At 50.0% G+C, this 21,928-nt stretch overlaps 1 protein-coding gene across 1 annotated transcript in view; it reads left to right on the top strand.

Annotated features, from left to right (window-relative positions):
- FCGBP (Fc gamma binding protein) overlaps positions 1–21,928 on the top strand; it is a gene marked incomplete at its 5' end in the record, with an annotated part of 42,823 nt that overhangs the window by 5,632 nt on the left and 15,263 nt on the right. The window contains 10 exons of the mRNA XM_080645217.1: positions 2,831–3,401; positions 5,403–6,007; positions 8,653–9,220; positions 12,308–12,900; positions 15,082–15,670; positions 15,798–15,997; positions 17,450–17,588; positions 18,949–19,286; positions 20,314–20,887; positions 21,243–21,859. Coding sequence (XP_080501343.1) covers positions 2,831–3,401; positions 5,403–6,007; positions 8,653–9,220; positions 12,308–12,900; positions 15,082–15,670; positions 15,798–15,997; positions 17,450–17,588; positions 18,949–19,286; positions 20,314–20,887; positions 21,243–21,859 — 4,794 coding nt within the window. The remainder of the gene's footprint in view (positions 1–2,830; positions 3,402–5,402; positions 6,008–8,652; positions 9,221–12,307; positions 12,901–15,081; positions 15,671–15,797; positions 15,998–17,449; positions 17,589–18,948; positions 19,287–20,313; positions 20,888–21,242; positions 21,860–21,928) is intronic.

Genomic DNA, 21,928 nt, shown 5'->3' with positions numbered 1-21,928 from the left:
GTCTGGTCGGAGGGCCATAGAAGGCCCCCGAAATCATTTGGTCTGGCCCTGCCAAGTCATTAGGGGTGAGTTAATTAAATGTTTGGCCAAATATAGCAGGCTAATTTTTAAGTTGATAATTTTGTATGGCTCAAGAATGATGTTATAAATATCCAAATGGCCCTTGGCAGAAAAAAGGTTCCCCACCCCTGATCTAGATTCTAAATATTTTACTCTTCCTGATTTATCACACATGTATCATCTGCTCATCTCTCTGCCCATTCAACAATCTATCTTATTTTTTATGCACTTCAAAGTAAGTTCCAGACACCAATATATTTCACCCCTAAAGACTTCAACATCCATATCATAACTGGAATACATTATTTTTACATTTCTTATTGCTTACTTTTGAAATTAAATTTATACATAATAAAAGCCACACATTTGAAGTGTACAGTTACTGAGTTTTGGCAAATGTGCAACTCAAACCTGCATTAAGATACAGGATATGTTCATCACTCTGGAACATTTCCTTATGCCCCTTCCCAAAAAATCCCAACCCACCCTAGATGCAATCACAGTTTTGATTTTTTCCCTCCATAGATTAGTTTTGTCTGTTCAAGAACTTCATATTAATGGAATCATCCAGTCTCAGGAGCCTTTTGTGTAAGGCTTCATTTGCTCAGCATAATAATTTGAGGTTCTCCCCTGTTACTGCAATTAATTTTTTAATAGATAAAGCCTTCGCATAGCTCAAAACAAAGAAGAAGCATGTTGTGAGAGGTCTTGCTTTCAGCCTATCTTCATCTGATCTTCTCCCACTCCCCACAGGTAACACCTTTACTCATTCCTTGGGTGTCCATCTGGGGTTTCTTTGTGCCAATACAAACAACCATAAGCATACATTCTTACCCCTCCCCGTCTTAGAAAAGTGTGCTGTACTGTGTGCTCTGTTCTGCACTTTGCTTTTCGCACTGAACCATACATTCTGTTTCCATATCGATGGATAGAGAGCCTTCCCTTCCTTTCTTACAGCTTCACCCTTTTCCATCGCATGGGTGCATCATAGTTCATTGAACTCAGTTCCCCGTGGATGGACACTTTGCTCTTGATGGCAAATGGTACTGCAGTGAATATTCTCAGACCTCTCTCATTTTATGAGTGTACAGGTGGATCTGAGAGATTAATAGCCAGGTCGATTAAAGTTGGTGTTCTTGAGATCTAGGGGGATTGAGCACAAGCTAAGGGGGGCTTCAAATCCCTTGAAGTTATGTGCAGAATTTTGCACATGCCATGTGCAAAATTTAGGAAGGGGGTCCATTGCTTTTGTCAGTGACCTGACACAGGTGTAAAGCTCTTGGTAGAATCAGGGCAGGATGTCCACAAGATGTTAGGAGAACAAAGGAGTTCATGAAATGATGACGTTAGCATGGTCTCATTGTTTTTAGAAAAATATAAGTGTATTTAAAGGTAGAAGACAAAAATATTTCAGAATTTATAAATGCTGTGTGTGTGTGTGTGTGTGTGTGTGTGCGTGTGTGTGTGCGTGTGTGTGTGCGTGCCTACAGCAATATGGGTGATTTGTCTTTTCTGTTTTGCTCATACACATTTTGGAAGTTTTCTGTAATGAACAAATATTACTTTGTATTATTTAAAAATGGAGATCACTGCTCTTGCAGAGCAATAGATTTGAACAGTGATCCCTGGACTGAGAGCCTATAAGTGTGGGAGACCCAGGCTGTCTTAGTCACTGCTATGTCCACAGCACTGCGTAGCACAGACCTGGACACACAGTAGGACTCTTAGAGGCTTTGCTGATTAACTGAATGAATGAATGAATGAATGAATGATTTATCATATCTTCAGACCACCACTCATGCTGTTCCTTCTGCATGTTATTCCATTTTTATACCCCATACTCTAGTCTAAGATGAGAATATGTGGAGAAAGCATAAGAAAGAGATGCTCAGGAAGAGGAAATGGGTCCAAGGGACAGAGGGACATACTCCTTATCTTCTGGCAGACTCTCTCCACTGGGACATTTGCAAAGGAATACTCTTCCTAGTCCCTATTTTCATGGCACTCTCTTACTAATCTTTTACAGCTCAGCTCAGCTGTCACTTCCTCCAGGAAGCCTCCCCTGACCTGCAAGGTTGGGTCTGGCCCTTTTCTAGGTTCCCACAGCCTCTTTTGCCTCCACCTCAGCCCTGCCCATTCTGACCTTTCTAGTGAAAGGTCTGTCTTTACCATTGGACTGGGAGCCCCATGAGAGTAGGGTCAGTTGTCTTGGTCATCGCTGAATCTCCATGATTTCCCAGCACAGGCTAGGCAGAGTGAGTGCCCAGTGAGTGTTTATTTGACACAGCAGTGCCCTCATTCACTCACTGAGTGCCTGCTGTTCTACCAGGCACTGTTCTAGGCACTGGGAATGAAGTAGGGATCAAAGCAGACAAAGATCCCTGTCTTTGTGGACACCTGGCAGTCTATGGAGTTAGACAGATGATACGTGCAAATGATATATTAGAAGGTTAGAAACTATGAGAACAAAATAGAGCAGGAAAGAGTTGCCATATAAAATAGGATGGTCAAGGATGGCCTTGTTGAGATGGTGACATTTGAGGAAAGCTTTTGTAAGAGGTGAGGAAGTGAGCTACATGTGCATCTAGGGGAAGAACATTTCATTCCACAGGGATAGCAACAGCAAAGATCCTGAGGCTTGATTGGTGGCAGTAATAGGAGGGTAGAATCCCACTGCAAGCTGGAGCAGGGAAGCCAGTAGGAGGAGATGAGGGTCTGAAGGCCAGACCACATGATGTGACCACTCCCCTCCCTCCTCATCCTTCTGCAGATCGACAACCAGCGCTCACGCCTGCCTGCTTCCCTGGCTGAGGGTAGCTTTCGTGTGTACCAGAGTGGGACACGGGCCATAGTGGAGCTGGACTTCGGGCTGGTGGTCTCCTATGACTGGGACTGCCAGCTGGCACTGAGCCTGCCCTCACGCTTCCAAGGCCAGGTGTACGGACTGTGTGGCAACTATAACGGCAATGCCACTGATGACTTCCTCACACCTTATGGGGATCAGGCTCCTAACGTTGTGGAGTTTGCCAATAGCTGGAGGCTGGATGACGGGGACTTCTTGTGTGAGGACAGCTGCCAAAGCAACTGTCCCTCCTGCACCCCAGGCCAAGCCCAGCACTATGAGGGCGACCGTCTCTGTGGCATGCTGACCAAGCCTAACGGCCCCTTTGCCGCCTGCCATGATACCCTGAGCCCCTGGCCCTTCCTGAAGGAGTGTGTATACGACCTGTGTGTGCTCAATGGGGACCGCTCCAGTCTGTGCCGTAGCCTCAGTGTCTATGCCCAGGCCTGTCTGGAGCTTGGCGTCTCTATCAAGGACTGGAGGTCACCAGCCAACTGCCGTGAGTGATGTCCTGGTCGGGGCTGGGAACACATGGAGAGAGGCAGGGGACCCCTTACATCTGCTCAACACCTAAACACTTGGTGTGGTTCAACCTGGAGCTGGATCATGTCAGGGACATGGAGATGGCCAAGATGGCCAGGCTGTGTCCACAGTGAGCCTAAGGTTGAAGCAGACATATCACTTGACAGTGACAGTCCAGAATGGTCATGGCTAGGTTGGGGGAGGCATAGACAGAGTGGTCAGGGCAAGGATGGGGGAATTTCAAGGAGTCTATGGGAGACTAGAGAAGCTTTCAGACTCAGTCTGAGGGATTAATGCGGATTTATTAGAGAAAAGGATGTCCAATCAACAACCCATAGGAGGACTAGGAACTAGCTAGGAAAAGAGGAGCAGGAAGGGAGTTCCAGGCTGAAGGAAGAGCACATGCTAAGCTTGCATGAGAGGTCATCCTCGGACTCCCAAAGCAGAAATGTGAACACTTCTTTATAGCCTTTCCATGACACCCCGATGTCCTCTGGATAAAGTCCAAGCTCCTTAGTCAGGTGTCCATCCCCTTAATCATCCTTTCACTAATTTACTCATTCATTCACCAAGCATTCCCCAAGTCCTTATCCGTCCCCGTCTCAGAGCTGGTGATGTACACCCACCTGCCCCTGCCCCTGTGAGGTTCTCAGAGAAATGTTCAGGAGGCAGAAAGGCTGGGAGGGAGGGAGGAAGAGGCATCCAGGCCCAGGCCCAAGGCTTGAGACACTCCGGAGGAAGAGTAAGTCTGGAGTAGATACTGAGGCTGTTTGGGGTTTGTCTTGGTCATTGTTGTGTCCTCGCTGCCCAGTTCTCACTCCCCTCTGCAGAGTTCCCTAATGCCTAGTGCAGAAGAGGAACCAGGGAGTTCACTCATCCACTGGGCCAGGCCCTGTCCTTGGTGCTGAGGATTCAGCTGTGATTGGGCAGACCTGGTCCCCACTCTCACAGAACTTATGTCCTATCAGGAAGACAGCCAGTAAGCAATAAACTATGGAATATCTCCAGAGAGCAAAAGGAATAAAGTTTATGTAATAAGAGCAAATGGGAGGATCATGAAGAAGGTGCTTAGGGAACACCTTTCTGAGGAGGTGACATTGGGGCAGAGACTAAGGATAAGGAAACAGAGTCAGCTAAGTAATATCAATGATGCTTATGGGGTGTCTCTACACAGATGAGCTCATGTACTCCTCACAACAACCTGTGAGGACAGTACTATTATTATCCCATTTTACTGAGGGGAAAACTGAGACACAGGGCAGTTGGAATCATTTGCTCATGACCACACAGCTAAGAAGGGAGAGCCAGGATTTGAACCCAGCCCATCTGGGTTTCAGTAGCCTTCTCTTAATAACATGCTGTACTGCCTTCCGAGGAAAGTCCAACACAGGCATAGGGGCCTGAGCCGAGAGTGCGAGGATCTGTGAGGAGGCCACTGTGGCTAGGGCAGAGTGAGCCAGAGAGAAATGAGAGGAGAGGATAAGAGGTGATGAGGGCAGATGGTGTGGGGCCTCGTGGGCCACCATGAGGACTCTGGCCTTCACTCTGAACAGGATTGAGCCACAAATGGGCTCTGAGCAGGAGACCGGTGTCCTCTGACTCAGGTGTTCACAGGGTCCCTGTGGCTGCATGTGAGGGACAGACTGTGGGGCATGGTGGGGGCTGAGGGGAGCCAGCAGGAGGCTGCTGGAGTGGATAAGAGGGGGTGGGGACGGTGATGATAGGAGAAGGGGGCAGATTCTGGGTAGACTTTGAATATGGAGCTCACAGGATTTGCTGAACGGTTGGTTGTCCAGGGAATGAAGGGAGAAGGGGTCAACTCTATCTCTGAGGTTTGAGGCCTGAGCGCCTGAAGAATGGGGAGCGCTGGGGGAGGATCAGGGCTCTTTGGGGAGGGAAGTCCTGGCACTTTCCCAACTAAGAGTCCCTCCAGGGTCCCACTGGGTTGGCCTGACCCCTTATCCCTGTCTCCCCGCAGCCCTGACCTGCCCTGCCAACAGTCGCTATGAGCTCTGTGGCCCCGCCTGTCCCGCCTCCTGCAACCCCACTGCTGCTCCCGCCAACTGCTCGGGGCGCCCATGCGTGGAAGGCTGCGCGTGCCTCCCGGGCTTCGTGGCCAGCGGCGGCGCGTGTGTGGCGGCCTCGTCCTGCGGCTGCATCTACCAGGGCCGCCCGCTGGCTCCCGGCCAGCAGGTGTGGGCAGACGATCGGTGCAGGCGGCGCTGCATCTGCAACGGCGCCACCCAGGAGGTGAGCTGCAGCGACACGCAGGGCTGTCCCGCTGGCGAGCGCTGCCGCGTCCAGAACGGCCTCCTGGGTTGCTATCCCGACCGCTTCGGGAGTTGCCAGGCGTCGGGGGACCCGCACTACGTGAGCTTCGATGGCCGGCGCTTCGACTTCATGGGCACCTGCACCTACCTGCTGGCCGGCTCGTGCGGCCAGAACGCCGCTCTGCCCGCCTTTCGGGTGCTGGTGGAAAATGAGCATCGGGGTAGCCAGACCGTTAGCTACACGCGTGCTGTGCGCCTGGAGGCCCGCGGCGTGAAGGTGGTGGTGCGCCGGGAGCATCCCGGGCAAGTGCTGGTGAGCAGCAAGCACCCAGGGCCCGATGGAGGTGGAGGGGTGGGCATTTCTCCCAAAGAGTGGGTGGGGCTGTTAGGAGGCCTGTGGTCACTGATGAAAGCCAGGGTCCCCAAGCAGGCGCTGCTGCCTCTGCCTGACTGTGTGACTTTGGCTCTCCCGGCCTTAGTTTTGTCCTCTGTCAAATGAGATAATAAGAAGGTGCCTCGAGTAGAAGCCGCTTCACAAGGTGGTTGTGAGAATTTGCCCAGTTAATATTAGTAGAGTGTTTACAAGCCCCTTGAGGCCCAGCAGATGTTCAGTACATGTTAACTTAATATTATGTTGATGTGAACCCTCCAAAGTTATAGATTTGTGCGTTTTATGGTTGATTTTCAGAGGGTAAGGTGACCTGTAAAAGGTCGGGAACTAGAGGTGTGTGCGTTGAGGGGAGCGGGGGGTGAGAGGGGAGAGCCCAAAGAGCAGCATGCTTCTGGGCAGAGGGCTCTCAGATGGTCCACCTCCCCGCAGAAGTCAAGATAAAAGTCAAGAGGTGGGGTTGTGATAAGATTCACAACAGTTGATAATTATTATTGAGAAGGCTGAGGCAGTGTCTCAGGCTTTCAGGGGGGAGATGAGTGGGAAATGGAAAACCAAGCGAATTTTCCATGTGCCAGGCACTGTGCCAAACACTTTACAGGCCTTAACTCTTAATCCTGTAAATCCAACGATTTTGGAGTAAAGGAAATTCTGCCCATAAAGCCTAGTGTTTGACATAGAGAAGCCCCTTGATAAGCAGAGGACATAAATGCCAATATTTATGTTCTCGCCTCTCTGAAATGACATTTAAGCGGAGGCTTGGATAATAATAGCCAACATATATTCTTACTTCTATGTGTTAAATGCTTGACCTACAGTAGCTCAATAAATTTCTACAACTACCTTGTGAAATAGCTAATCTTGTTAGATGAAGAAACTGAGGCTTGGAGAGGTTAAGTGACTACTTACTCAAGGGTACACAGTCAATGAGTGGCAGAGCAAGGATTTGAAGCCAAGCTTCTCTAGAGTCCATACTCTCAAACACTATCTTCTGTTGCCTCTCCTGAAGAGAGAGATGGAACAGGCAGGGAGATAAGTGGATGGAAAGGGGTTCCTGCTAGAAAGAACAGCAAGTGCAAAGACTTTGAGGAAGGAACAAACATGAGAGGTAGAGGAACAGCATGGAGGCCAGTGGGGCTAGGATAGATGGAGAGAGGGAGGAATGAGCGAGGTAGGGGATAATGGAAGGGATTGCTATGATAGAGGCATTTGATTTAAGCTAAAAACTAAAAGATGAGGAAGAGACCACCAGGTGAAAAGTAGTTATTCCTAGGCAGGGGGAACAATAGGTGCAAAGGCTGAGGCTGGACTGAGCTTGAAGAGCATGGGGCCAATGAGGTTGCCCCTGAGAGAGTGAGATTGGGAAGATGAAATACTGAGGCTGCTAGGAGATGAAAAGTGGGGACAAAGCAGGGCCTGGTGGGTAGAAGGGTTCTATTTTAAGCTGATATGTGAAAGAAGCCAGGCAAAGAATAGGAATGAGGTAGAGGGTAGAAATGTGGCAGCAAAGGGTACAGCAAGTGCAAAGGCCCTGTGGCTGGGCTGAGCTGGGTGAGTTCAGGAGAATATCAAAATGCCTGCATGACTGAAGTTTCAGGGGTGGGAAATGGGATCATTAAATTGAAGAGTAGTCCTAGCTGGTTTGGCTCAGTGGATAGAGCATTGGCCTGCGGACTGAAGGGTCCCAGGTTTGATTCCGGTCAAGGACATGTACCTTGGTTGCGGGCACATCCCCAGTAGGGGGTGTGCAGGAGGCAGCTGATCGATGTTTCTCTCTCACCAATGTTTCTAGCTCTCTCTCCCTCTCCCTTCCTCTCTGTAAAAAATCAATAAAATATATTTTTAAAAAAAAATTGAAGAGTAGTGGGACTCAGATCATCTAGGGCTTTTCAGGCCATTGTAAGGGGTTTGGGGCAAAGCTGACACCTAAAAGGTGAAGTAAAGATGGCCAAGTGAAGAGTGGTGGGTGGTCTTCTAGGAAGAGGGCAAAGCAAGTGCAGAGGCCCTGAGGTGGGAATGTACTTGATCTGTTCAGGGAGACATCAAGGAGGCTAAGCGAGTGATGTAGGCTCAAAGGTGGAGAGAGCCAGGGTTAAGCAGGACCTTCTAGAGTAGGAACTTGGATTTAAGCCAAGTACTGAAGGATGAAGGAAAAGCAGCCAGGACAAAAGTACCAGCTGACGTTCTTGGCAAAGTGAAAAGGTCCTAAAGTTAGACTAAACTGGAGAGTTAGAGGAATATCAAGAAAGCCAGTGTCACTGGAGCAGAATGAGTGAGGGGGAGGGTGTGAAGAAGTGAGATCAGGGAGGTCATGGGGAGACAGAGTGTGAAGGCTTTGAAGCCCATGAGTTAGGGATTTGGATTTAAGTTGATGCTTGAAGTATGAAGAGAGGTGAATGGTGTGCTAGGCAGAGGGAACAGCAAGTGCAAAGGCTCTGAGGTGGGACTAAGCATAATGTGCTCAAGGGAACAGCAAGAAGCTGAGACTAGCTGGAGCTGATTGAATGAGGGTTGGGCTACAGAGCCATGAATACACCCTGACCCCTTGGCTCTCCTGCATCTCTACCCAGGTGGATGGCATCCTTCAGTACCTGCCCTTCCAGGCAGCAGATGGGCAGGTCCAGGTGTTCCGCCAGGGCCAAGATGCAGTCATACGCACAGACTTTGGCCTGACTGTCACCTATGACTGGAATGCCCGTGTGACTGCCAAGGTGCCTGGAAGCTATGCTGGGGCCCTGTGTGGGCTCTGCGGGAACTTCAATGGGAACCCAGATGACGATCTAGCTCTGCGGGGTGGGGGCCAAGCTGACAATGCACTGGACTTTGGGAAGAGTTGGCAGGAGGAGACAAGGCCAGGTTGTGAAGCAACCAAGCCAGGTGACTGTCCCAAGCTGGATTCCCTGGTGGCCCAGCAGCTGCAGAGCAAGAAGGAGTGTGGGATCCTTGCTGACCCTAAAGGGCCCTTCCGGGAGTGCCACCGCAAGCTGGACCCACAGGGCGCTGTGCGTGACTGTGTCTACGACCTCTGCCTGCTACCAGGCCAGTCTGGGCCACTGTGTGACGCATTAGCCGCCTACACTGATGCATGCCAGGCCACTGGGGCCACTGTGCACCCCTGGAGGAGTGAGAAACTTTGCCGTGAGTACCAGTAGTGAAAACTGGGGTCTCAGTCTTGTGTGTATTCATTAACGTATAAATACCATTAATTCATTTAATTCTTATAATAGCCATATGAGGTAGGAACTGTGGTTTTACCCATTTAACAGATGAAGAACCTGAGGCTCAGAAAGGATCAGTTACATGCCCAGGATCATGACAGCTAGGAAATCACAGATGCAGTAAATATTTGTAAGATGACTGGATAGATCTGGTGGCCCTGGGTCTGGTTGCCATGTGGCAGTTGTCATTCAGAGATGAGCAGTGGCCCTGCCTTTAGAAGGAGCCCGGTTCCCTCTTCAGTTCTTCTTGGTCCCCATCTGGTCTACTTCACTCATGTACAACATCTGCCTGGCCCCTTGGGTAGCCAATTTGAGACCCTTGCATCCGATGTGGCTGCAGGAATGGTCTGCACACATTTTTGCTTGCCTATAAGAGAAGTTCACAAAGCCATGCATCCCTTCACCTGATTTTTACATTTTAAAATTTATTGTTGAAATATAAAACACATGTTTAAATATACATAAGTAGCAGTTAACCATTCTTCAGCAAGAGAACAAATTTGCATAACCTGTCCCAAGAATCATAAAAAAGAATATACAAGGCCCCTGCACTGCCTCAGAAGCCCCTTCATGCCCTCTTCCTGGCCCTATAACCCAAGAGGTAACCACTATTCTGATATCTAAAGTTCCTAAACTTGATATAAGTGCAAGTTTACATCTATAGTTTTCATTCCACAGAATAATGAGAAATAATAAGTACCTGTTGTTTTAATTCACTAAGCTTTGGGGATATTTGTTACCCAGCAAAAACTAACTGATGCAGTGACCAAAAAAGAGACTTCGGAGTATATAACTATGTTACAATAGGTTAAATACTGTTGCAACTAAAAACCATGTCACCAGTTCCTTGACATCATCCAAAACCCAACCTGGGTTCCAGTTTCCCCAGTTCTCTAAGAAAAATGTGTTTTGTTTTTTTTTCCAGTTTATTTGAATCTGAATTCAGACTAAGCCCACACAATGCATTGGGTTGATTTTTCTTAAGTCACTTTTATCCTGTAACAGTCTCCTCCCTTCTCCCCCAACATATTATTATGAAATTTTTCAAACATACAGAAAAGTTGAAAGAATTTTAGCCCTAGCCAGTTTTGCTCAGTGGATAGAGCATGGGCCTGTGGACCAAAGGATCCCGGTTTCAATTCCGGTCAAGGGCACATACCTTGGTCGCTGGCTCCTCCCTGGCCTGGGCCCTGGTGAGGGCGTGTGCGGGAGGCAACCAATCAATGTATTTCTCTCACATTGATATTTCTCTCTGTCTTTCTCTCTTCCACTCTCTCAAAAAATCAATGGAAAAATATCCTCAAGTGAGGATTAAAAAAGAAAAAGGAAAAAAAAAAGAGAGAATTTTACACTTACCATCAAGATTCTACAGTCAATATTTTATTATACTTTCTTTGTCGCATACCTATCCCTCTATCCACCCTCCCTTTTGTTCATGCCACTTATTTATTGGAAAATAACAGGTCATTTGCCCTCAGGATTTCCTATTATCTGGACTTGACTAGTTGCTTCTTTATAGTGTTATTTAATTTGTCCCTTTGTTTAGCCCAGTGGTTCCCAACGTGGGGCACACACCCCACAGGGGGGCAATTTGATTTTTAAGGGGGGCAATTGAGAATGAGTTATTAACGGTGAATTTTTTGCATTTCTTATGGTTCTAGAGGCCTCATATACAGCATATAAGTATACTAGTATATTGTGACATATTTATGCATTTCAGTTCTCTATTATATGTTTTGAAACTTTATTTGCTATTTTTTCATATCACTTTATATTATTATTTTTTTAACAATTTTTAGTGATTTCTTCCTTAGTACTTCAACTGTCCTTTTGTTCTTTTTTCTCTTTCAAGGATGCCATGTTCTTTGGAAGCTTGTTTAGACCAAGTTAATCACCTTTTAGGCTTCATCCACGAGAATAGGAGTTCACTTTTTAAAAAAAATATATTTTTATTGATTTCAGAGAGAAAGGGAGAGGGAGAGAGATGGAAACATCAATGATGAGAGAGAATCATTTACGGCTGCCTCCTGCATGCCCCCTACTGGGGACCGAGCTTGCAACCCAGGCATGTGCCCTTGACCAGAATCGAACCCGGGACCTTTCAGTCCACAGGCTGACTCAAACCAGCTAGGGCTAAGAGTTCACTTTTTTAATAATAAGAATTATATGTCACAGGCGGGGCAGCGGGGCGGCGGGATTTTCTTGTAAACTAGATATTAGATCTAGAACAGTGCTGTTCCATAGAACTTCAGTGATAATGGAGATGTTCTACATGCGAGTTGTCTCATATGGTTGCCGCTATCACATGTGGCTATTGAGCACTTGAAATGGGGCTATTGTGACCAAGGAACTAAATCTTCAACTTTATTCCATTTTACTTCCATTACACTTAAATGGCCACAGTGGCTATTGTATTGAGCTGCACAGATAGAGGACTCTGACTGGGTTCAGTTTTAGTTTTTCATTGTTGTTGTTGTTGTTGTTGTTTTAGGAAATTGCCTTTCTTATAATCTGGAGTGAGTGGGGTTTGGAGAGAGGAACAGGGATTTTTTCTTTTTTCTTTACAACACAGCCAAATATTTTAATTTATAGAATTACTACTCCTACTATAGAATAAAGAAGCTAAGAGCACTGCACTCACAAATACACTGCATAGATCACACACACACTCACTATATACATGTATATATATGTTTAAAATATGTACCACATATGCACTTGTTACTAATTTGAATAAGGTCACTGAAAACATTACAGATGATCCAAACCACAGTTAAATAAGAAAAGAATCCTAATTATCAGTATCAGATTAACTGTGATATAATCTGTTTCCCCAGGCCCCACTCAACAGAGGGAGTCTTTGCAGCTGGACCACTTATGTGCGAATGTGCGTGCGTGTGTGTGTGTGTGTGTGTGTGTGCAGTGTGTGCACATGCATGTGTGTCAGGAAGTCAACTGTGTCACCAGAGTCAGGGATTCTCAATTCTGACAGTCACTTTCCCTGCAGCACTGAGCTGCCCGCCCCACAGTCACTACGAGTTGTGTTCCCGTGGCTGCCCACTGTCCTGTGGAGACCTCCCAGTGCCCGGGGGCTGTGGCTCCGACTGCCATGAGGGCTGCGTGTGTGATGAGGGCTTTGCGCTCAATGGTGAGTCCTGCGTGCCCCTGTCCTCCTGCGGCTGCTTGTACCAGGGCATCTATCACCCGCCGGGCAAGACCTTCTATCCTGGACCGGGGTGCGATTCCCTTTGCCACTGCCAGGAGGGCGGCCTGGTGTCCTGTAAGCCCTCCACCTGCGGCCCGCATGAGGCCTGCCAGCCGTCTGGTGGCATCCTGGGCTGCGTGGCTGTGGGTTCTGCCACCTGCCAGGCGTCGGGAGACCCTCACTACACCACCTTCGACGGCCGCCGGTTTGATTTCATGGGCACCTGTGTGTACGTGCTGGCTCAGACGTGTGGGGCCCGGCCTGGCCTGGACCAGTTTGCTGTCCTGCAGGAGAATATGGAGTGGAACAATAGGAAAGTCAGTGTGACCCGGGTGGTCACTGTCCAGGTGGCTAACTTCACCCTGCGGCTGGAACAGAATCAGTGGAAGATCAAGGTGAGAGCAGGGACGGAACCTTGGGGGTGGGGGGGTGGGGGTCTGGGATAGAACGTGATCTGTGGGTGGGAGACTAGGGCTCAGAGTGGATGTGGGAGGCATGGGGCTCCCAAGCGAGGGCTTGCCAATCAGAGCCCAGAGTGGGGAGCCAAGGGACATGAGACCTGTTTTCATGTGGCTCAGTCTTCCCCCGCTCTGCCCTTTGACTATACCCCACTCTGAATGTCTTTCCCACACCCTCTTCCCTTCCTCTCCATCTTCCTCTCCATCCTGGTCCCTGCCCCAGCCACTTCCCTAGTCTCCCAACCTGTGGCAGAACATGATGCAATCAGAGGTTGGTAAAGTTCAAGGATGGGAAAGGGGTCAAGGACAGAGGACGATCTGTGGATAACTCCATCACTCCTTAACAGCCACAACCACAACAATAACAGGATTATGGCTTTATACAGCTGACTCCAGCATTGGCGGCTAAGCACTTCATACCAACGGTGTCATTTGATCCTCCAGCAGTAGCTTGAGTGCCATGATTTGCTTTATTTTTTTCGAGGGGAGGTCTCATCACTGGCCCAAAGGCCCCAGCAAAAGCAGGACTTAAGCCCAAGATGGTGTGCCAGGAGACAGCATGCTGGGCCCTGGGTGCTTTGGGGCTTTTCTGATCAAGGATTTGGTCTCAAGTGGGAACTGGCATTTCACTTACACTGGAGGGTTTTCCCCAGAGATCCCACTATAATTCAGGCACATGGCTGTTGTACTAGTAGCAATATTGACGATGAGGATGCTGATGAATAGCTGACTATTTCATGTGCTCATGGATTTGATGTTTAAATATAGTCCCTGATATAAGCAAGCTCCTAGAATAGCACCTGGCATATTCTTGGCTCAAAATGCATGAGTTGTTGGTGTTGTTATTTTCACCTCACTGAATCCCTCAGCTTTGCCATGAGGTAGAAACTATTAATATTCCCACTATACAGATGAGGAAACTGAGGCACGGGGGTAGGGAGTAAGTCACTTGTCCTTAACCACTGCCCATCCCTGCTTGGGGAGTATGGTGGTTGACTCTATTTAGGAGACTCAGTCAGGAGAATGTCTTTCCCCTGCCTTCTCCTCTGATTCCTCACACTTTCAAAACAACTGTGTCTGCGTTTTAAAAGGCCAGGCAAGCACGTTAACCAGAGTTGGATTTACAAGGCTTTGTTGGTGTCCAACAGCCTTACACTGAAACAAATGATTTTTGGTTCATGGACTTGAAGTCATTTCCCTCAAAATTTAACCTGACTTTCCACTCACTGATGCTTAAGGCAAAAACCCTTAGCACCCATTTACTCTTCAAAATGAAAACTTCCAGTTATAGCTAGTAATAATAGCAAATGTTCCCAGAACACCCATTCTGAAGGAACACCCATTGTGTTGCTTCTTAGCACTTGGCAAATATTAATATATCAAATCCTGGCAACACTATGGGGTAAGTACCTCATTCCCACTCAGTAGATGAGGAAGCAGAAACAGAGAGGTGACTCTCCTGCCCACGGTCACAGGAAGACTGTAAGGCAGGTGTCTCTGGAGTCAGTCACCGCAGTAAGTGGTAATTAAACAGTGACTGGTAAGGTTTTATTCCACTGAGACCTGTATTAGTTTCTCGTGGCTTCAAACCACAGAAATTTATTTTCTCATAGTTGTGAAGGTCAGAAGTCCACAATCACGGTGGTGGCAAGGGCTGCACCCCCCTCCCAAGGCTCTAGGGGAGAATCCCTCCTCGTCCTTTCCAGCTCTCGGAGGATCCGGGAGTTCCTTGGCTTCTAACTGCATCTCCCCACTCCAATCCTTGTATTCATCTCCGCTGGCCTTCTCTGGTATTTCCGTGTCTTTTCTTCGGGCTCTTATAAGGACATTTGCCATTGGACAGAGGGCTCACCCTAATCCAGGATGATCCCATGTCAAGGTCATTATCCTAATTACATTTGCAAAGACCCTTATTTAGAATAAGGTCATATTCTGAAGTCCTGGGTGGATGTATCTTTTGGGGACCACCATTCAACCCACTATAAGACTCTATTATTATACCAAGTTTACAAATATGGAAACTAAGGTCATACAGATCTTCAGTGTCAGGCAGGGGCTTGGCTAGGGTCTGCCTTCTCCAAGTGTACCCTCTGAAGCATGGCATCTCCTACCTCCCAGGTGAATGGTGTGGACAGGAAGCTACCTGTGGTGCTGGCCCAGGGTCGGGTCCGTGCCTCCCAGCATGGCTCAGACATTGTGATCCAGACTGACTTTGGCCTGCGTGTGGCCTATGACCTCATGTACAATGTGCGGGTCACGGTTCCAGGCAACTACTACCAGCAGTTATGTGGTTTGTGCGGGAACTACAACGGTGACCCCAAGGATGACTTCCAGAAGCCTGATGGCTCGCAGGCAGGCAGCCCCAATGAGTTTGGCAACTCCTGGGAGGAGGCCGTGCCCGGCTCTCCCTGCCTGCTGCCCCCCACCTGCAAGCCCGGCGAAGACTGCAACCCTCCAGAGTGTGGACCTGAGCTGCAGGAAAAGTACCAGCAGGAGCAGTTCTGTGGGCTCCTCACCAGCCCCACTGGGCCACTGGCCGCCTGCCACAAGCTGCTTGATCCCCAGGGTCCCTTGCATGATTGTGTCTTTGACCTCTGCGTGGGTGACGGACACCAGAGCATTCTCTGCAGTAACATTCATGCCTATGTGAGTGCTTGCCAGGCGCTTGGAGGCTACGTCAAACCCTGGAGGAATGAATCTTTCTGTCGTGAGTAAGGGGCAGAGAAGGCAGAGACCAAAGGACAGAGAGGGGGAGGTTGAGGCACAGACGGGGAAGACCTTGGGCCCTGCAGCCCCTCCTTCCCAGGGGCTCTGACCACACCCACTCTTTGCAGCGATGAAGTGCCCCCCCAACAGCCACTATGAGCTCTGCGCAGACACCTGCTCCCTGAGCTGCTCTGCACTCAGTGCCACCCCGCAGTGCCCGGATAACTGTGCGGAGGGCTGCCAGTGTGACCCCGGCTTCCTCAATGACGGCCAAGCCTGTGTGCCCATCCAGAAATGTGGCTGCTACCACAATGGTGTCTACTATGAGGTAGGAACTGGTCATCCTGAGCAGATCTGGGGCCTCATCCTGGATCTGAGCTTCCCACTGCCTATCAACCTCTCAGCCTGTCCACTTGGCATCCTTCATGTCCCTCCCACCCACCCCTCTTCCACAGCCCATGGCCCCACTGTGGTCCAGTTTGTCCCCTCTTGCCTGGCTCCTCCCAGTTCTCACTTTTGCTCCCTTTGGTCAATGTCCCCATGGGGGTGGGAAAGACCTTTGTAAATATGACCTGGCTCCCAGGTCAAGTTTTGGCTTTGTATCTGGGTCTAGATTTTGTCTCTGTTACACCAGTGGCGAACTCCCTTGCTTCCCTCTCCCACTCTCACAGCTACTCCTTTTCTTTTGACTTGAATGTGTTTGTCTAAAGCAGGGGTCCTCAAACTTTTAAAACAGGGGGCCAGTTCACTGTCCCTCAGACCACTGGAGGGCCGGACTATAGTTTAAAAAAAAACTATGAACAAATTCCTATGCGCGCTGCGGGCCCGGGACGAGTCGGCTGCTAAGCAGGACAGGCAGCGGCACCCGGCGGGCCAGATAAATGTCCTCGGCGGGCCGCATGTGGCTCGCGGGCCATAGTTTGAGGGCCCCTGGCTGTCTCCCACTCTCACAGCTACTGCTTTTCTTTTGATTCGAATGTGTTTGTCTAAAGTCTGTCTCCCTCAAAGAACTGTGAGCACCATGAGGGGAGGGCCCTCCCTGATGTTCTCCTCATATGAATAATAATAATAGCACATAGGCAGATGGTGCTTACTATGTACCGGTTACTGTGTTAAGTGCGGTATGTGTATTATACTACACTATGATATATAAATTTTTCATTATGAAATTTTTCAAATATGCAAAAGAGAACTGTAATAAATCTTCACATACCCATCACTCAGCTTTAAAAAAAATCAACATTTTTTCCAATCTTGTTTCATCTCTACCCGTTTTCTCCCCACTCTGTATGATTTTAAGGAAATCCTTCTCATTTCACCTGTGCTTTATATGTATTACTAACTCAGTTATACTTTCATAGGTAGGTGTAACTATTATCTGCAACTTACAGATGTGGAAACTGAGGCATAAAGAAGTTGAGTAACTTGCACCGAATGATGTGATTGGTGCAGAGCAAAAACAGGCTTCAGACTCACTGTCTGCCCCAGAGCCTTAGCTCCGCGTCACTCTGTTACCGTCACTCTGGTATACCATTCATCCTAGACAGCAGATATTTAGTGGCTATTTGGTAATAAACAAATGAGTAAATGAATGAAAGTGAGTGAATGAATGAATTGAACCCCAAGGCCAGGTGGTGTCTTAGTTTCCCACACAAGGGACCACCCTGATGAAAGATGTCCCTTTCCTGTCCCCGGGATCCCTCTGTGCCCACATCACCAGAGATGCTGGAGTCAGAGGGCACAGATCCCGCACTGACGGCTGTGCCCTCTGTCCCCACAGCCGGAGCAGACGGTACTCATCGACAGCTGCCGGCAGCGGTGTGTGTGCCATGCTGGGAAAGGCCTGGTGTGCCAGAACTACAGCTGTGAAGTGGGGCACGTGTGCCAATCCTTGGCAGGCATCCTGAGCTGTGTCAAAGGTGATGGGCTAGGGCTGGGGCCATTGTGACTTGGAACAGAGCACAGCGACTCTGGAGCTGAGGATGGGTGACCTGGATCTTTATGGTGGCAGGCACAGAGGACTAAGGATTGAGGTCTCAGACCTGGGACCCCTGGGCTTGGATTTCCAGGGCCATGGGCAGAGGCCCCCCAGGCTGGGAGGCAGGGACTCTCCTGGTGGAGTCCAGGCTGTGGGAGCCCTCAGAGCTGGGCAGATGTCAGAGACCCTTGGCATAAGGGAGGGACAGGCAAACATTTTCTCTAAAGGGCCAGATGGTTCCTGGCCAGTTGGTTGAACATAGTCCCATACACCAAAAAGGTTGTGGGTTCGATTGCCAGTCAGGGAGGTCACTTATAGGAGGCAACCAATTGATTGATGTTCCTCTCACACTTTGATGTTTCCTTTAAAAAAATGAAATAAACTCGCAGGCCATACGGTTTCAGTCACAACTCAACTCTGCCATCATGGCATGAAATCAGCCACAGACTATGCAATAGGAGTTGTAGCTCCAATAAAACATTACGTACAAAAACAGGCAGCTGGTGGTGTCACAGTTTGCTGACTACTGATATGTGGGATTAGTCTTGGGGCTTCAGACACCATCCCCAAGGGATTTGAGAGACTGGCCCCATGGGGCCAGGGACAGAGTCCTGAGGTCTCAAGCAGAGACCCCACCAAGGCTTGAGTCTTGGATACAGGGCCCCATTGAGTGGAGGATCAAGATTTTTAGAGATACCATCTCATACATGGGGACCTCCCACATTAAATCTAAGATACAGAGCCACCCCCAGGACTGGTTTCTTAGGGTGAAAAGCAGAGAATAATTGCCTTATTTCTGAGGATAAGGAAATGGAACCTCCAGAACAGACTGAGACCTCAGGGCTGATGGGCAGGGACTTCTAGGGATGAGGGGTATATTGGTCAAAACCTAATCAGGAGACAGAAACCACACAGCAGCTTGAATAGGGAAAGTTGGATAGAAAGAATTCTTTATTTGTAATGAGGATGGACACTAAGGAACACAAAGCAGATACAGCCCCTGCCCCTGAGGCTAAAGCAGAGCTCCCGAGGAAGGGAGGAAATGGGAAGAGGGCCCCCACCCCAAGGCTGAGAGGCAGGTCTCATTGCAAGGTGTGACTGTAGCCCACTGGATGACCAGAGAGGTTGTGCAAGCTGGAGCTGGCGAGCAGGAAAATGCCCACTGAGTGGGGGTGCCACATGCCTCTGGCCCATGCCCCTGGCCCCCAGAGTCAGTATCCTGCACAGATGGGAGTAGATGTTGGGGAGCAGCGAGCCTCATGCCAGGCAGCCCCTAAAGGTCCTCTCTCACCTGCCCCCAGAACTGTGCCATGGTGTGACATGTCGGCCACAGGAGACGTGCCAGGAAAAGGATGGCCATGGTGTGTGCGTGCCCAACTATGAGGCCACATGCTGGCTGTGGGGTGACCCCCACTACCACTCCTTCGACGGCTGGGACTTTGACTTCCAGGGCACCTGTAACTATGTGCTGGCAACAACCAGCTGCCCAGGGGTCAACTTCCAGAGCCTGACACCCTTCACTATCACCACCAAGAATGAGAATCGGGGCAACCCTGCTGTGTCTTATGTGAGGCTTGTCACTGTGACTGCCCTCAACATCAACATCTCCATTCACAAAGGCGAAGTTGGCAAAGTCCGGGTAAGTCCCACAGAAGGGTCCCCTGAGCCCCCAATTGGGCAGGAGGGGTCCTGCCGGCCACAGTTAGGAGCTCAGTGCTCTCTTCACCTAGGCCTGAAACAAAATGGAAGCAAAGCAACTACATTAGTTCTCTGTTGGGAACTCAGTGAGCTCACTCCTTTGTAAAGGGCTTTAATATAGGACTTCAGCATTTTACCTTTTCCCATAACTGGCTTTGTATCCAGGCTCTCCATATGAGCTGTGTGATATTGGGCAAGTGACTACTTGGTGGGTCTCAGTTTCCTTATCTTAGGAATGGGGATCATAGCAGGCCCTGCCCCACAGTGAGGGGGTACACATCAAGTGCTCAGCTGAGGGTCTGACCCCAGGAAGCCACCATGAATGTTTGTGAGGGTACAAATGAGAGGCCTAGAGACGCCAATGTGGAGCAACATTCAGGGAACTAGAGAGAGAAATGGGTCACCCTTTCTACCCAGGGTAATGGAGATGCAGATTAATGGCAGCTCATGGGGCGGGGGTGGGGGGGGGTGGTTGGGAGTGAGGTGTGGAGCAGGATAGGCACTCAACAAATGATGGTGAGTGGAAGAGATGCCCAGACACCCAGAGGTGCTCAGGAAATCAGGAGGGAGGGAGCAAGTGGGTGAGAGACCCAGATAAAGACCCAGAGAGAAGGACCAGATAAAGAGAGACCCAGAGAGAGTACACACACACACACACACACACACACACACACACTCAGAGAAATCCAGAAAGAGAGATAGATCTAGAGGTAGAGAGACAATAGGGAGAGGAAGGGAGGGAGATGGCAATCATAAAAGATCCAGAAAAAGATGCAGAGGCAGGCTTCACTCCCCAGGACCTAAACTACAGCAGATGTCCATGTCTGTCAAATGACTATGCGAGCATCAGTTGTGAGAAGGCCTTGGCACACTCCAGCCGTGCAGGCCAAGTGAGGGAGGCAGAGGCCAGGCTGGGCCTCCACACCTCGAGTGACCCCTCTTTACCTCCCGGTCCCCCTCCCCCTCAGGTGAATGGTGTGCTGACAGCGTTGCCTATCTCCGTGGCTGGTGGGCGGCTTTCAGTGACTCAGGGCGCATCAAAAGCAATGCTGGCAGCCGACTTCGGGCTGCGGGTCAGCTATGATTGGAACTGGCGAGTGGAGGTGACGCTGCCCAGTAGCTATCATGGTGCTGTGTGTGGGCTCTGTGGGAACATGGACCGCAACCCCAACAATGACCAAGTCTTCCCTAACCGCACGCTGGCTCCTTCTGTACCCATCTGGGGTGGGAGCTGGCGAGCTCCAGGCTGGGACCTACTGTGCTGGGATGAATGTCAGGGGTCCTGCCCAACATGCCCTGAGGACCAGCTGGAGGAGTATAGGGGCCCTGGTTTCTGTGGACCCCTGGCCGCTGACGCAGGAGGCCCCTTTGCAGCCTGCCATGCCCATGTGGCACCTGAGAGCTTCTTCAAGGGCTGTGTTCTGGATGTCTGCCTGGGCGGTGGGGCCCATGACATACTTTGCCAGGCTCTGGCTACCTATGCTGCTGCCTGCCAGGCTGCTGGCATTGTCATCAAGGACTGGAGGGCACAGGCCGGCTGTGGTGAGTGCTGGGGTGAACAGGGCACTTGGGGGTGCGGGTCCTGTCTCTGCAGGGCTGGTTTGGTTTCACTCCAGTCCTTCTGGGTCTTTTTGTTTCTTCCTCTTTGTTTTTGTCTCTTGGTGCTTTTTCTGCACCTTCCTATGATTGTCTCTCTGTCTCTATTGTTCATTCTCTCTCTCCTGTCTCTGTTTGGGTGTCTGCTTCTCTCTGTGTGTGTGTCTCTTGCTCTGTCTCTCTATCTCTCTGTCCATCCCTCGTGTCTCTATCTTAGTCTCCTCCCACCCTATCCTCAGATCCCACCTTCTAACACCATTCTCTCTCTTTCTCCTCCTCCCCCTCCTTAATCCACCTGCAGAGATCTCCTGCCCTAACAACAGCCATTATGAGCTCTGTGGCCCACCATGCCCTGCCAGCTGCCCGTCCCCTGCGCCCCCCACGATCCCAGCCGCATGTGAGGGCCCCTGCGCTGAGGGCTGCCAGTGTGATGCGGGCTTTGTGTTGAGTGTAGACCGCTGTGTTCCTCTGGATGGGGGCTGTGGCTGCTGGGCCAACAACACTTACCACGAGGCAGGCAGTGAGTTTTGGGCTGGTACCACCTGCTCCCAGAGGTGCCACTGCGGACCTGGGGGTGGCTCGCTGATCTGTAAGCCTGCCAGGTGTGGGCTCGGGGAAGAGTGTGCCCTGCTGCCCTCAGGCCAGTATGGCTGCCGTCCTGTTAGTACCGCTGAATGTCAGGCCTGGGGTGACCCCCATTACATCACCCTGGACGGGCACCAATTCGACTTCCAAGGTACCTGTGAGTACCTGTTGAGTGCACCCTGCCATGCACCACCCTCTGGTGTTGAGAACTTCACCGTCACTGTTGCCAACGAGCACCGGGGCAGCCAGGCCGTCAGCTACACCCGCAGCGTCACCCTGCACATCTACAACCACAACCTGACCCTCAGCGCCCGCTGGCCCCGACAGCTGCAGGTAAGGGGTCTGTGGATCAGACAGGAGCACATGCCAACCCTGAAGTTGCCTGGGAGTTAGCGGTCTGCC

Source organism: Plecotus auritus, assembly GCF_963455305.1.
Source record: "Plecotus auritus genome assembly, chromosome: 10".
Lineage (NCBI taxonomy): Eukaryota > Metazoa > Chordata > Mammalia > Chiroptera > Vespertilionidae > Plecotus > Plecotus auritus.
The sequence above is the reverse complement of the archived record's forward strand: the minus strand, read 5'-3'. Positions and strand labels throughout refer to the sequence as shown.